Source organism: Salvelinus alpinus, chromosome 9 (assembly GCF_045679555.1).
Source record: "Salvelinus alpinus chromosome 9, SLU_Salpinus.1, whole genome shotgun sequence".
Lineage (NCBI taxonomy): Eukaryota > Metazoa > Chordata > Actinopteri > Salmoniformes > Salmonidae > Salvelinus > Salvelinus alpinus.
The window spans coordinates 25184064-25200050 of NC_092094.1; the positions used below are offsets into that span (position 1 = coordinate 25184064).

At 41.8% G+C, this 15987-nt stretch overlaps 1 protein-coding gene across 2 annotated transcripts in view; it reads left to right on the forward strand.

The window, feature by feature from the left end:
* Positions 1 to 15987, forward strand: part of iftap (intraflagellar transport associated protein) — a 61520-nt gene that overhangs the window by 6899 nt on the left and 38634 nt on the right. Inside the window, exons 4-5 of one of the 2 annotated variants that reach the window (XM_071416557.1) lie at positions 9113 to 9276; positions 9541 to 9748. In XM_071416557.1, the coding sequence (XP_071272658.1) occupies positions 9113 to 9276; positions 9541 to 9648 (272 nt within the window). In that variant the 3' untranslated portion in view covers positions 9649 to 9748. Of the gene's footprint in view, positions 1 to 9112; positions 9277 to 9540; positions 9749 to 15987 lie in introns of those variants that run through there. The other variant, XM_071416558.1, reaches the window with a different exon arrangement.

A 15987-nucleotide genomic window follows, 5' to 3' on the forward strand; every position in this document is an offset into this window, starting at 1 on the left:
TCCGTTTATTGGGTACACCCATCTAGTACTGAGTCGTACCCCCTTTTTTTTGTATTTGTATTTATTATGGATCCCCATAGCAGCTACTCTTCCTGGGGTCCAGCAAAATTAAGGCAGTTTGTACAATTTTAAAAACATTACAATACATTCACAGATTTCACAACACATTGTGTGCCCTCAGGCCCCTACTCCACCACTACCGCATATCTACAGTACTAAATCCATGTGTATGTATAGTACGTATGTTATCGTGTGTGTATGCATGTGTCTGTGCCAATGTTTGTGTTGCTTCACTGTTCCATAAGGTGTTTTTTTAATCTGTTTTTTTAAATGTAATTTTACTGCTTGCGTCAGTTGCTTGATGTGGAATAGAGTTACATGTAGTTATGGCTCCATGTAGTACTGTGTGCCTCCCATAGTCTGTTCTGGACTTGGGTTCTGTGAAGAGACCTCTTGTGGCATGTCTTGTGAGGTATACATGGGTGTCTGAGCTGTGTGCCAGTAGTTCAGACAGACAGCTTGGTGCATTCAACATGTCAATACCTCTCATAAATAAAAGTAGTGATGAAGTCAATCTCTCCTCCACTTTCAACCAGGAGAGATTGACATGCATATTATTAATATTAGCTCTCTGTGTACGGCCAGCCGTGCTGCCTTGTTCTGAGCCAATTGCAATTTTCCTAAGTCCTTTTTTTGTGGCACCTGACCACTCGACTGAACAGTAGTCAAGGTGCGACAAAACTAGGGCCAAAGCGATGCTCTGCCTTCTTAACACTATCAACAAGGCAGGTCCTACAGGCCCTAGTTTTGTCGCACCTTGACTACTGTTCAGTCGTGTGGTCAGGTGCCACAAAACTAGGGCCTGTAGGACCTGCCTTGTTGATAGTGTTGTTAAGAAGGCAGAGCATCGCTTTATTATAGACAGACTTCTCCCCATCTTAGCTACTACTGCATCAATATGTTTTGACCATGACAGTTTACAATATAGGGTTACTCCAAGCAGTTTAGTAATCTCAATTTGCTCAATTTCCAACTTGCTCAATTAAATTTTCCTCCAGAATAACCTGAATTATTCGGGGTGTGGATTCTACAAGGTATGGCGTTCAAACGTTGCTCAATTGGTATCAAGGGACCTAACGTGTGCCAGGAAAACAATCCCCACGCCATTTATGTATTTATTTTTATTTAACTTTTATTCTTAACTAGGCAAGTCAGTTAAGAATGAATTCTTATTTACAATGACGGCCTACCCCGGTCAAACCCGGACGACGCTGGGCCAATTGTGCGCCACTCTATGGGACTCCCAATCCTGGCCACTTGACTCAATGTCTGTAGGAGTTAAATATTTTTGTGAAAGGGGTGGTGTACCTAAAACTGTCAGCCGAGTGTATATTGGAAAGACACCAGCAGACAACAAAAATACTATTTACTCACTATTCAGATATACACACACTGTTATATAATAATTACAGTTAAATTAGATGTTTAGACAGAGGAGAAGCGCTGTGATACAATATGTTTTCTAGCTAAACTTGCTTTTTGCATCTGGTGGCAGAGCATTCCACAGTGATATGGCTCTACACTGTAACGGCTTTCTTCTGTGGTGGACGAAGGAGAGGACCAAAGCGCAGCGTGGTTAGTGTTCATCATCTTTAATAATAACAAAAAACGTGAACACTACAAAATACAAAACAGTCCTATCTGGTGCATAGAACACAAAGACAGAAGACAACCACCCACAAAATCCAACACAAAACAGACTACCTAAATATGGCTCCCAATCAGAGACAAACGACTAACACCTGCCTCTGATTGGGAACCATATTAGGCCAAACACAGAAACAGGAAAACTAGACACACAACATAGAATGCCCACTCAGCTCACGTCCTGACCAACACTAAAACAAAGAAAACAAAAGAACTATGGTCAGAACGTGACATACACATAACTGAGCGAAGCATTACATTTGTTTTTGGTTTGGGTACCGTGATGAAACCCATAGTGGCGTGTCTGGTGGGGTATTTTAAAAAAAATATATAATTTAACATTTTATTTCACCTATCAACAGCTATCATGCATGCTGTTGATGTTAGTTCTGTGCGTGCTGTTAAGGGCAAGCAGTTAAGGGCAAGGCATGCTGCTTTGTTTTGAGCCAGCTGCAGTTTTGCTAGGTCTTTCTTTGCAAGCACCTGACGATATTATCGCACAGCAATCAAGATAGGACAAGATCAGAGCATGAACAACCAGTACAGTTGATCTTTGTGTCAAAAACGCTGGCAACAATTTCATTACGCTTTTTTGCCGACTTTTACTGACACCGGCCATATTCAACGGTGTTGTACACTTTAGCGTGAAACATGTAGCTCGCTAGCTATGTAAACAATGAACCTAGCTCTAGGTAAACAATATGTAAGATCCCACACATCACGTAACGTTGGCTAACAAGCCAGCCAGCTAACGTTAGCTAGTTAAACAACAATGAACATAGTGCCAAATCATGTTGTTACTACCCTGCATGAATCTGCTGGGAGCTAACTAACCAGGTTTAATGTTAGCTAGCTAACATTAGGCTCTAACTAGCAAAGCAAACGGTTCTGGGATACGAATAATAATGTCATACACGTACGTTAGCTAGCTAGCTAACAGTACATTTTAGCTTGAAATGAAACCACTTTCTGTCAAACGTGTAATATCTGAAAATGTAGCTAGCTAGTCTATCTTACCCGCCGTATACATCATGGACGAGTCTCCCTGTCACGGATGCCATGCCACGGTTGCCCTTAGTTTGAAGATGTAATCCGGAGACAGGTTTTTTCTTCATCTCCTTAGCTATCATATTCTAATACTACTGATTTCAAAACTCGCTCCACTACACGATACATAAAAAAAAAAGCTGCGTTAGACAAGATTACCAACACAGACTGACCAGCTGAAATAGACAGAAGCCCTCTATATGGCAGACCAATCCGAACCCCTCTCTCGGCATGTCCAGCCCACTCATTATCTCAGCCAAATGGTTACTGGGAAGGTTGCTCACTTTTTCTGTGGCTTAACCAACAAGGCTCGTAATTTAATAATTGTATTCATATTTACAGATGGCATGCAAGTTTGTTATTTAGGCACATGAAAGTTCACATGCTCCAGAAGGCATTTCTGCCAAAAAATGCATTTTGATAAAAAACCATTCAAAAGGCTCTCCTGTGAAGTCGTGACTTGTGACATACGCCTAGTTTCCTGAAACGGGTCACATTTAAGACCCGTTTATTTTTGATTACCCATTCTGACACTGACTAAAGGTGTCTCCAAGACATAACAAACCACTGTAGCTGTGTTCTCCAGGTGATTTTTGTCTTTAGGTAAAACATCCTTAGAGAGTACTTGTTTACCTATATGTAGTTTACATGCACACTAATAATTCGATATTAAACCTTACTCTGCATATCTTACTCGGTGTAAGGTCAAAATCAAAGTAAGCATACACCGATTAAAACACCTGGTTTTCTGAGAAATCTTTTTAATTATTAGGACATGTAATCGGTGTTCCAGAGGTGTATTTGATCTGCGCATGTGGCAGCACTGGTAGTACAAGCCTTCCTCTTATGCGTGAGTGAAGAGGGTTCGCAAAAACTAAAAGTATGCATCTTAGAAATAGTTTTCATATACAAACTTTATATGTCCGAACTCAGAATCAAATAGGCTTCGCAAATATAACATGGTCACTGTGGTAGAACGTTTATTTTGATTGCCGATTTTCTGCATCAAAAATCCCATCGGGTAGCCTGATTTCAGATGTGCCCATGTAAACAGGATTATTAGGGAAATTGTTCTTCTTGCAAAGCATCTAAATGTTTGAAACAAATGTATATTAATCTGACTCGTATTATTGTGTGCATGTAACCGTGCTCAATATGTGACTTTCTCATCTGCACATAATACAAAAGGTGGGGTCCCTTCACCAACTCATACTTTGTCTTGCTTCCTCCTTATCCTCGCCTCTCGTCTCCTTCCACCTCCCCTCCCCTGCTCCATCCTCCCATCCCAGTGTGACTTTCACAGTGAGAGTAATTAGCTGTTTAATTAGGATCAACACCGGCCCTGTGGCTGCCAAGCCAAGCCAAGGAGAAGTGTCAATATTTAATGGTGTCTGCTCCTCTCTAATTGATTTAAATTCCCTTTTATGAACGCATGGAGACACATAATTGTATACCTACCCTCTCTTTGACAGTTGTCTAGGCCTATCCTTTTCAGTTTGATCGCTCTCCATCGCCCTGATGTTTTGGTCAGGGTCCTATTATCAGGAGCGTGTTTTGGGTCCTGCTATTTGAGGCTCCTCTCTCTCTCTCATCTCTGTGTTCTCTGGATGTGGGTTATATTAGCTGGCTGGCAGAGATGATTACAGCCGACCAAGGCCTTTTTAATTCAGATTAAATCTCCTCCGCCCCATTGATGTCTTTCATATGCCTGCCTGCCAGCCAGCCAGCCAACCATCCCTCACCTGTTGTCTGTGACCCTTTTTCTCATGCTGTTGTTGAGTCCTCCTGCTGCGTGCTGCAGGATCTGTATTCTGGAGAAACTGTCAGAGGAAATATGGGTTCATAGTGTGGCTTTGCATTTTGATAGAGATTCGTTTCAGTGCAGAGTTACAGCAGGCTTAGTGTCCTGTTTGGATTAGTGTTGTCACGATACCAGAATTTTGGTTGTGAGCTGAGTGTCTGCGGGTTTTCGCACCACCCTTGTACTTGATGGATGAATTAAGGTCACAAATTAGTAAGGAACTCCCCTCACCTGGTTGTCTAGGTCTTAACCTGCAGACACTCGGCCCTCCGTGGAATGGGTTTGACACCCCTGCTCTATACCATCACGATTCTCAATACTAAAATTATACCAGAACGATACCACGGCAAAAAGAAGGCATATTAGCCAAAAACACAGAATGGCACTTGATCCAGACAGATAAACTCAGCTACTGCTCTGTTCAATTGTTGGGCATTTTATGTGTTCATTACATTTGAATTGTTTTATGTCAAAATTTTTCAGAGACAGCCGTGCATGCATTAATGAATCAACTTTACAACCAATTTGACTTTGTTTTTACCAATCTAACTACATAACAACGTAATGGTAATCATTTATTTGAATGGTAAATCTGTTGATATACTGGGTAGCCTAGGCCTATCCACAATACAGGTGAATCCATATTCAATAGGAGTGTGTGCATGCATTGAGTTATTGAGCTTGTTTTGGCTTATTTCATGAGGCTACAGATGACAAACAATCTGTATCCCTTTCATTTAGGACTTATTTTATTGTACTGACCAACAACATTTGCATAGAAGTAGCTTATTTTATAAAAATGTGCGCTGTGTCTTTAAACAGTAATGACGTCATTCATGAGGCAAGAGGGGTGCGGCATGTCAGAGCACAGTCAGTTCGCTGAGACAATAGAGTTCATTTTCTGGATTCAGGTTCACTCAAACATCGTTTTAAGCTTTATTTTACTATTGACAGTTACTGCTGATTTTGGGATTATATATCGAATCGCTCTCATTAAATATTTGTCATCTGATGGATTTGTTTCAGTCTCTGAATAGTATAATTAAGCAATAGGGCCCGAGGGGGTGTGGTATATGGCCAATATACCACAGCTAAGGGCTATTTTATGTATGACGCAACACAGAGTGCCTGGACACAGCCCTGTATATTGGCTATATATCACAAACCCCTGAGGTGACTTATTGCTATTCTAAACTGTTTACCAACTTAATTAGATCAGTAAATACCTGTGGTATATGCTCTGAAATACCACGGCTGTCGGCCAATCAGCATTCAGGGCTCGAACCACCCAGTTTATAATTGAACTTTTCACCGCCAGCTCCTGATATCATGGCATAAAAACTCAAGTCTGTGCCCTGAATTAGCCTAGTGTGCATGTGCGCCCAGCTATATCCTGTCCCACTCTTGTTTTCCCTGGCTAAACTAGCTGGCTAGCTGAACTATGCTAGTTTTCATCCTCATTGCTAAACTTCCTAAATACTGCACACTCAACATCAAAACGTTGTTGCTAGTTATACAATCATGTAACTAAGAAATTCAATGGAAATAAAATATTTTATTTTTTTGTTGAATAGTCATGACTGATTCAAGCTATCTGTTGTGTCGTAAGACAATGGTGGCAAAGGATATCATTGCTACTTAATGCAGATCCAAGTTCAGTTTTGAAATTCACTGGTGTCATTGAGGTAGGGTTAGCTGGTCATTTCTGACTGGTCTTGGAACTGTCAATGGGCAGCGTTTGGCTCGATGGTATATTTAGTGATTTTGCCAACACAGCCAGATACAGTATGTACACAGTTTTGTACCCTTAACCTTTTTTATACTGTTTGTTGATTTAATTGGACTTTATTAGTATAATGAGTAATCCAGGAATGTCACGATTTAATTGACTTGAGAAAATAGCAACTCTACAGAGCACCAATGCCAACAATGAATGACAAAATGGGTCCACAGGGCTCCTCCTCCTCAACACTATAGATCATCTTTGGGGTAGATGGGAGTAAGTGAATGAAAACGTTTTTGGTGGCAATCAGCTTTGAAATCAGCATGTTGCCTTCTGGTTTGCATATTATCACAAACAAAGTACTAGGGTAGTGAATGGATGTCATCTTTAGCTGTCATCTAGCAAGGAAAGCTACCGGTAGCTTACAGAGCTGGAAGCTATCTTCCATTGTAAAGTGTTCTAGCCTTTATGGACATTGTTTTGTGAACAGTAATCAACAGTTTTAACATTTCTACATGCCGTGTTGCATTTTTCAAGTGTGTTATGAGTAAGTGGAGCAGGCACAGTGCGTGCTATAATAAGGGGTCGGCTGTGCAGATAGACAGGCGTGATCCGTGAGACACATTTCACAGAAGTACCGAACCGTTTTTCATGTTCTAGTAATCCGAAAAGTGCCTTATTTTTGATATACTGTGCGACACTAGTTGGATGTGTCTGACAGGAGGAGCAGAAAGACAGATACTCCTGAGGCGTGTTCAGTTGAGTGAAAATCTTTTGAAATGGAGTGAAGCATGTAGTTGCTAAATTAAAGGAAAACTCCACTCAAAAACGACTATTCTTTTCGTTAGTCCAGTGTTGATACAGTCCCAAAATGGTTTGTCTCTTGCTCAAAAAATGTATTATATGGTGCAAAACACATCATCATGATGTGTCAAGTGACACTTTGGTTCTTGAATGTCAAATATCTTGAACAACTTGACTGCTGACATGCAAACCATTTTGGGACTGTATCCAGACTTGGTGCATCGGTGCCGTGCGGTAGCAGAGAGAACAGTCTATGACTTGGGTGGCTGGAGTCTTTGACAATTTTTAGGGCCTTTCACTTATACCGCCTGGTATAGAGGTCCTAGATGGCAGGGAGCTTGGCCTCAGTGATGTACTGGGCCATACGCACTACCCTCTGTAGCACCTTGCAGTCATATGTCAAGCAGTTGCCATAGCAAGCGGTGATGCAGCCAGTCAAGATGCTCTCGATGGTGCAGCTGTTGAACCTTTTGAGGATCTGAGGACCCATGCCAAATCTGTTCAGCCTTCTGAGGGGGAAGAGGTGTTGTCGTGCAGTCTTTATGACTGTGTTGGTGTGTGTGGACCATGATAATTCCCTAGTGATATGAACACCGATGAACTTAACGCTCTCGACCTGCTCCACCACAGCCCTGTCGATGTGGATGGGGGAGTGCTCGGCCCTCAGTTTCCAGTAATCCAGATCAGCTCTGTTTTGCTGACGTTGAGGGAGAGGTTGTTGTCCTGGCACCACACTGCCAGGTCTCTGTAGGCTGTTTCATTGTTGTCCGTGATCAGGCCTAACACCACCACCTTGTCGTGGGCAAACAAAATGAGGGTGCTGGAGTTGTGCGCGGCCACGCAGTCGTGGGTGAACAGGAGGGGACTAAGCAGGTACCCCTGAGGGGCCCCCATGTTGAGTGTCAGTGTGGCGGATGTGTTGTTGCCTACCCTCACCACTTGGGGGGAGCGCATCAGGAAGTCCAGGTTCCAGTTGCAGAGGAAGGTGTTTAATCTCAGGGTCCTTAGCTTAGTGATGAGATTGGAGGGCACTATGGTGTTGAATGCTGAGCTGTAGTCAATGAACAGCTTTCTTACATAGGTATTCCTTTTGTCCAGATGGGACAGTGTGGAATGCAATAGAGATTGCGTCATCTTTTGGGGCGGTATACGAATTGGAGTGGGTCCATGTTGTCTGGGATGATGGTGTTGATATGAGCCATCACCAGCCTTTCAAAGCATTTCATGGTTACAGATGCGAATGCTACGAGGCGATAGTAATTTAGACAAGTTACCTTGGCGTTTTGTGCATTTTGTGTGTGATCACACAGTCGTCCGAAACAGCTGGTGCTCTCATGCATGGTTCAGTGTTGCTAGCCTCGAAGCGAGCATAGAAGGTATTTAGTTCGTCTGGTAGGCTTGCGTCACTGGACAGCTCGTGGCTGGGGTTTGCAGGAGTTGTATTAGGTTACAGTGTGTAGTGCCCACTGGTGAGAACTTGATGAGGTAAAATCATTACTCGTAAAATTATCATTTCTATACACGATTTCCTAGTGATACAATTCAATTGTGGTGATGAGCAGCCCTTTCTAACCTACTGGAGTCTGATTTTAATTGAACAAAGAGTCACTTCTCATTTTCTGTAATTTGATTGTCACACTTCTGAATTGTGTTTGATGATGGCACAGAACAAAGCCAATGCGATAATCATTTGCATAATGATGTACTTACTCTGATCTTCTGGAAATAATTCATTGGCTTAGATCTTCAGGAGCTATTGAATCCCAATTAACTAAAATTATCTAACTTTTCAAGGAGTGCCACATGAAAAGGCTGGCTTCTCTGAGTGAAAACTTAATGGTCAGTTCAGTCTCACTCTGTGAATCCTATTCAAGCCACAGTCCGTGAACTGTACATACCATCAAAGAGGGGTCTTAATCCTGTGTGATGTTCTCTCCTTCTTTTTCAAGTTACTGAGGAAGGATAGCTAGAAGCAGAAAGAAGACACTGTTGAGTCCTCATCCTGTGTGTCTTCTCTCCTCTTTTCTCAGATGGTGGGGTTCGGGTTCTACCAGGGGAGGTGGAGGAGGAACTCCCTACCTACCTGCCCTCCTTCTGTCACCTGACCCAGCTGGACCTGACCTCCACAGGCAGGAGGACGGGGACACGGCCGGGGACACGGGGACAGCAGCAGGACACGCTACCACAGGGACAGGTACGAGAAAGGACATTTACTAATCTATGACAAAGACACTAAGATGAAGATTACATTTACCCACCCCAGGAACAGCTTAGTTGACTCCGCAATTAGTTGACCAGGAAAATGGAACTTCCAGTTGGTATATTTTGTTTGAGAGTTATGTTAAGCATTCATAAGTGTTGTTATTTAAGCCACAGTCTTTCTGTGCTAGCGTCATGTGAGAGGGGTCTGTCTATATACAGTATAGGCAACTTAATTCATGTCATTGACTTTTCACAGAGTGACAGTGAAGAGGTTTTGCCTTTCAACCTGGATGAGAACTTTGACTACGACAATGTTGTGCTGTCTAGCAAACATCTCCTACCACAGTCCAACACTGGTGTATGACCTCTGTGCAGGGACCACTGTCTGGGAGAGCCTTGTGTCATACCACATCAAATAACCCAACTTACCATTTAACTCGACTAATAAACCACTCCTGAAAACAGCATCCTTCCTGTCATTCCTGCTACTAAGTGTAACATTAGAACAGAGCAACACCAAATCGGTGTTTGAAAAGGACTATTTTAAAGGAACACAACAGCAGCACAGACTTCATGTACTGTAAATAGTGCTAAGCTAATGGCACAGCTTATCTGAATTCTCTCCTCTGGATCAGGAATAATCACACTGTTTTGGGCTGTGAGACTGGTCACTGATGAATGACGACACACAGGAACATAGAGGCTTGGCCCACCAGGCATCACACAGCAGAAAAGCTGTGTATTTGTGTTTGTGTGTAAGAGGTAATTTGTGTGTACGTGTGTGTGTGCATGCTCGTACCCCACTGGGTAAACACCCTGTACTGTAATTAATTCCCTGTAGCTACAGCCTGTCTCACTGTGCCTTTGCATTGGAACAAAGAGCTCTGGGAGGTGCACTGAGCAGGCTTCATAACCTGAAAGCACACGCCAAATATTCCCTCTAACTAATGCTATGTTGTTGTGTCAGTGGTTCGTTTGTGATTTGACATCTAAAGTATTTGTGTGTGTAAGAGAGAGCGTTAGTGTGTGTGCGTGCAAGGGAGTGACAGGGGTTGACAAGTTCATACTGAGTTCATACTGCAGAAAAGCAAAATACATCTTCCAGTGCGACTGTTGGTTTACTTTAAAACATTAAGAAGAATGTGTGCAACACGACGCGTGTGCAGCCTACTCAGCCTGAACGCAATGCATATTTAATGGATGTTCCTGTCACCTCACATTTAATTGGTGGGTGGCAGGGTTGGAACAAGCCTAAAGAGGACAAGACCTTTTCACAGTTACGTGTTAAAAGTTAAAGAGCAGACACATTTGAAAAGCTAGCATTCAATGGAACACGGTTCCTTGTGTTGTATGGGTGAGCTGGCATTTACATTGCCTTCAGAAAGTATTCACACCACTTTACTTTTTCCACATTTTGTTGTGTTACATCCTGAATTTAAAATGGTTTAAATGTAGATTTTTTTTGTCACTGGCCTATACACAATACCCCATAATGTCAAAGTGGAATTATTTTTTCCCTGAAATGTTTACAAATGAATTAGAAATGAAAAGCTGAAATGTCTTAAGTTAATAAGTATTCAATCCCTTTGCTATGGCAAGCCTAAATAAGTTCAGGAGTACAAAATGTCTTAATAAGTTGCATGGACTCACTCTGTGTGTGATAATAGTGTTTAACATGATTTTTGAATGACTACCTCATCTCTGTACCCCATGCATACAATTATCTGTAAGGTCCCTCAGTCGAGCAGTGAATTTCAAACACAGGTTCAACCAAAAATACTCTCTTCTCTGTGAAAACTGATACTGTGGTAGTTCTATAGGCGTATGCATCCTTGACTGTAGTAATATATTATTATTGTTTAATCAAGTCCAAAGAGGGGCACCTATTGGTAGCTGGGTAATTATAAAAAGCAGGCATTGAATATCCCTTTGAGCATGGTGAAGTTATTCATTACACTTTAGCTGGTGGATCAATACACCCAGTTGCCGGAGAGGAAGGAAACCGCTCAGGGATTTCACCATAAGGCCAATGGTGACTTTAAAACTGTTACACAGTTTAATGGCTGTGATAGGAGTAAACAGGATGGATCAACAACATTAGAGTTACTCCACAATACTAACCTAATTGACAGAGTGAAAATAACAGGACTTGGGAGTTTTGGAGAAACGGAATGGAGCTAAGCACAGGCAAAATCTTACAGGAAAACCTGTTTCAGTCTGCTTTCCACCAGACACTGGAAGATTAATTCACCTTTCAGCAGGACAAACACAAAGCCAAAGCCATCTACACTGGAGTTGCTTATCAAGAAGCCAGTGAATGTTCCTGCGTGGTCAAGTTACAGTTTTGATTTAAATCTACTTGATAATTTATGGGAAAATCTGAAAATGGTTGTCCAACAATGATCAAAAACCAATTTCAAATAAAATAAAATCAAAGTTTATTTGTCATGTGTGCCGAATACAACAGGTATACCTTACAGTGAAATGCTTACTTACAGGCTCTAACCAATAGTGCAAAAAAGGTATTAGGTGAACAATAGGTAAGTAAAGAAATAAAACAGTAAAAAGGCAGGCTATATACTGTACAGTAGTGAGGCTATAAAAGTAGCGATGCAAATAGCCCGGTTAGCCAATGTCCGGGAGCACTGGTTGGTCGGCCAAATTGACAGATTTGACAGAGCTTGAAGAATTTTGAAAAGAATAATGGGCAAATGTTGCACAATCCAGGTGTGGAAAGCTCTTAGACTTAACCAGAAAGACTCACATCTGTAAAGGCTGCCAACGGTGCTTCTACAAAGTTTTGACCCAGAGGTGTGAATACTTATGTAGATGAGATTTCTGTATTTCATTTTCAATAAATTTGCACAAAAAAACAACATGTATTCACTTTGTCATTATGGGGAGAGAAAATGGGTGAGAAAAAAAATCTATTTAATAAATTTAAATTAGAGGCTATAACAACAAAATGTGGAATAAGTCAAGGAGTATGAATACTTTCTGAAAGCACAGTATGATACTCCAATTTATTTCTCTCTTCTCTGTGAAAGCTGATACTATGTGGTAGTTCTATAGGCGTATTTATCCTTGACTGTAGTAATATATTGTTAATGTTTACTAAAGTCCATACCATATTGTGTTTATGTATTATTGCTTACAGTATCATAGAAAATATAATCTAGGAAAGCAGAGGATGAGTATTTAATTTTACATTGGGAACTTAGTCTCAGTTCGTATCCCTTAGCTGACTGAATTGAAATCCGACTGTGTACGGTTAAACATCTCATGCTACTCCCATGCCTTAGCAGATGGAGCAGGCGCCCCTCTCCAGGTGCTCCTGTTGTCTGTGGTACTGTGTGTGTGTGTGTTATGGGGGCCGTGACCACAGCCCTTCGGTTGGTGCTACCCCACCAGAAGCCAGGGATGGGGAGGGAGATAAGGAGGGCAACCCCCCTCCTCGCCCCCGCAGGCAGCCTCACCCAGCCTCCCACAGCTGCAGCTTACCAACGGCAGGTAACCCCCAGGTGAAGAGAGAGGAGAACACAAAGGAGAGCACTGCAGAGAAGAATTGGAAGGGACTAGTATCACAACTCTTCCAGCTTGGTATATTACTGTGAGACCTGGGTTCAAATACTATTTTAATAATTTAAAATGCTTTTAGCTGCGGTTAATTGAGCCTGCCTGGCGCAATGGAACCAAAAGAGTAGTCGCAAACCCCACTAATCTAGCACTCCAGGCAAGCTAAAGCAAAAGCTTAAAGTATTGGAAAGACTTAAAATAGTTACCCTATGACTACGTAGCAGTGGCATTTACTCTGTGTGCGGAATTGTTAATTGGTATGTTGGTGTGTGTTTTCTACTAACTTAGTAGACGATTGAAATGCAGAGCAGACATTAAATCAGAAATGCAGCCTTCCCTTCCCATTATTAGCTCTCAGCATTAGACCAATCCTACATCATTAGCTTTTGTCCTGAGTCAGTTCTACTTTCTTACAAGAGAGGCAGCATTTATTACCAAGCTTCTTTATGATTTAATAAACACTTCTTTAGTCTGTTTATTTATTAACATGATCATTTTAATGATTCCCAAGATAGTGTGTGTGATTTAATTAGATGACAGAGACACTATCACTCCGGAGGGAATTATTTCCTTTTCAAGAATGATCTTTGGAAGTAGATGCCAGATGATAATTTAAAAACACCATACTGGGTTGTAGACTAAAGACAGAAAGAGGCTGAGACAGAGAGAAACCCAGCCAGGGATCACTGAATATTCATATCATTTGTACTGTACATGCTGAGGAAGTTCTCCTGGCCCATTTAAAATGGAAGTAACAAAACACCCTGATATATATACATATATTAATATTTTATTATTTTGCCCTTGCCTAATATGTCTAAAGCATGCTTCTTTTCATTAGAATAATTTAGTCTGGTTTAGCTTAGTGTTGGGGGTAAGGAAGGAGGGATGGAGGGAGGGAGGGAAAGAAGGAAGGAGGGAAGGATGGAGGGAGGGAGGGTGTTTCTCTCTTCCTGAGGGTGTCACTGTTGCCCCATGTGTGGCACCTCAATGGTGGTGTGTATGAGGTCTAACACAGGGCTCTAACTACACTGATCAGCTCCACACTGGTGAGTCAGGCCGCTGTCTGTCTGCACTGGAGACACACACAGAAGTATGCACATAGACAAGTGTGCGCGCATACAGGTAGAGACTTCGTTACATAGGTTGAATGTTGATCATCATGGCAACAATCAAGCTTCACCAAATTAACCAATCTGCATAAAAATGTTAATACAGGTTTGATGAGAACAAAACACAGAGGATGTGATTCTGCAATGTGAAGGTCATGCACTCTCCACTTTAGCAATTATTTACACAAGACGCTGTCCATGAAACAACTTCTATTTTCTAGGAACGGCATTGTTTCACTAATGGCTTCCTTCCTTCCTTCTGGTCCTTGCTCCACTGCTCTGTGATGGATTCCACAGGGGAGCTGGAGATTAATGGACTCATGTGGCTCTGATTTATGCTCACATCCCTTTGCTCACGTTCACATTTAAATGAACATGAGTTAACAGTATCTCTGTGTTATTTGATTCCATTCTCCTCAGCTCTCTTCCCTCTACACATCTTTATATGGCTGTGGCCAGAGAGGTAAAGCTGTGTTGATTGACGCAGGTATGAAATGATGGTTCAATAAAAATATATGATAATAAAGCATCATGCCAGAGGGGGAGAGAGAGGATATGAGAGAGGGAGAGAGAGGAATAAAAAAGAGGGATGGAGAGAGGACTGTTGATCTCTGGAGCACTATTTATGTTTTCCCCTCCAAGCCCCGTGGCAGGCAAGGCAGACAGTCACCTTGCCAGAGCCCAGGGTGGCAGCACCAATCCAGGCTAGCCTGGGCCACCAGAGGGGCCCTGCTCTGGATGATGCTGGATTTTGTGGTGGATCAGTGGGATTGAGAAGGACAAACAGGCAATGCTGTAGGCGTCAAGCCTGCAGAGGAAAAGTCCCAATTTGGCTCCACTCCTTGGCTGTGCTCCTTCCCCTCCTGAGTCCCGATGGAGATCAGGGAGGGTCCTCGTGTTGCTGCTTGATGAAAAACTGAGGTTCCGGATACTAAATAGTAAACGTTAATGGCTTTCTATAGAATATTTTCCTATTCAAATCAAATCAAATGTTATTTGTCACATGCGCCGAATACCACAAGTGTAGACCTTACAGTGTAATGCTTACTTACAAGCCCTTAACCAACAATGCATTTTTAAGAAAAAAGTAAGAGATAAGAATAACAAATGATCAAAGAGCAGCAGTAAATAACAAAGCGGGGCTATATACAGGGGGTTGTCGTGGTAAAAAATGCACTGTAAACCCTATAGTCCAAAGGGCACCATTCTAATGACAAGTATCTCACAAGCATATGATGAAAATAACATCTTATCTATCTATGTTACTTAGCTAAATCTGATTCTGCCACGACAGGGTACCGGTACAGAGTCAATGTGCGGGGGCACCGGTGTCGAGGTAATTGAAGTAATATGTACATGTACAGTTGAAGTCGGAAGTTTACATACACTTAGGTTGGAGCCATTAAAACTCGTTTTTCAACCACTCCGCAAATTTCTTTTTAACAAACAATAGTTTTGGCAAGTCGGTTAGGACATCTACTTTGTGCATGACACAAGTCATTTTTCCAACAATTGTTTACAGACAGATTATTTCACTGTATCACAATTCCAGTGGGTCAGAAGTTTACATACACTTAAGTTGACTGCTTTTAAACAGCTTGGAAAATTCCAGAAAATTATGTCATGGCTTTAGAAGTGCGAAAAGTGCAAATCAATCCCAGAACAACAGCAAAGGACCTTGAGAAGATGCTGGAGGAAACAGGTACAAAAGTATCTATATCCTATATCGACATAACCTGAAAGGCCGCTCAGGAAGGAAGAAGCCACTGCTCCAAAACTGCCATAAAAAAGCCAGACTGCGGTTTGCAACTGCATATGGGGACAAAGATCAATCTTTTTGGAGAAATGTCCTCTGGTCTGATGAAACAAAAATTAAACTGTTTGACCATAATGACCATCGTTATGTTTTGAGGCAAAAGGGGGAAGCTTGCAAGCTGAAGAACACCATCCCAACCGTGAAGAACCATCCCAATATAAGCTGAAATAAATCAATCATCTCTCTACTATTATTCTGA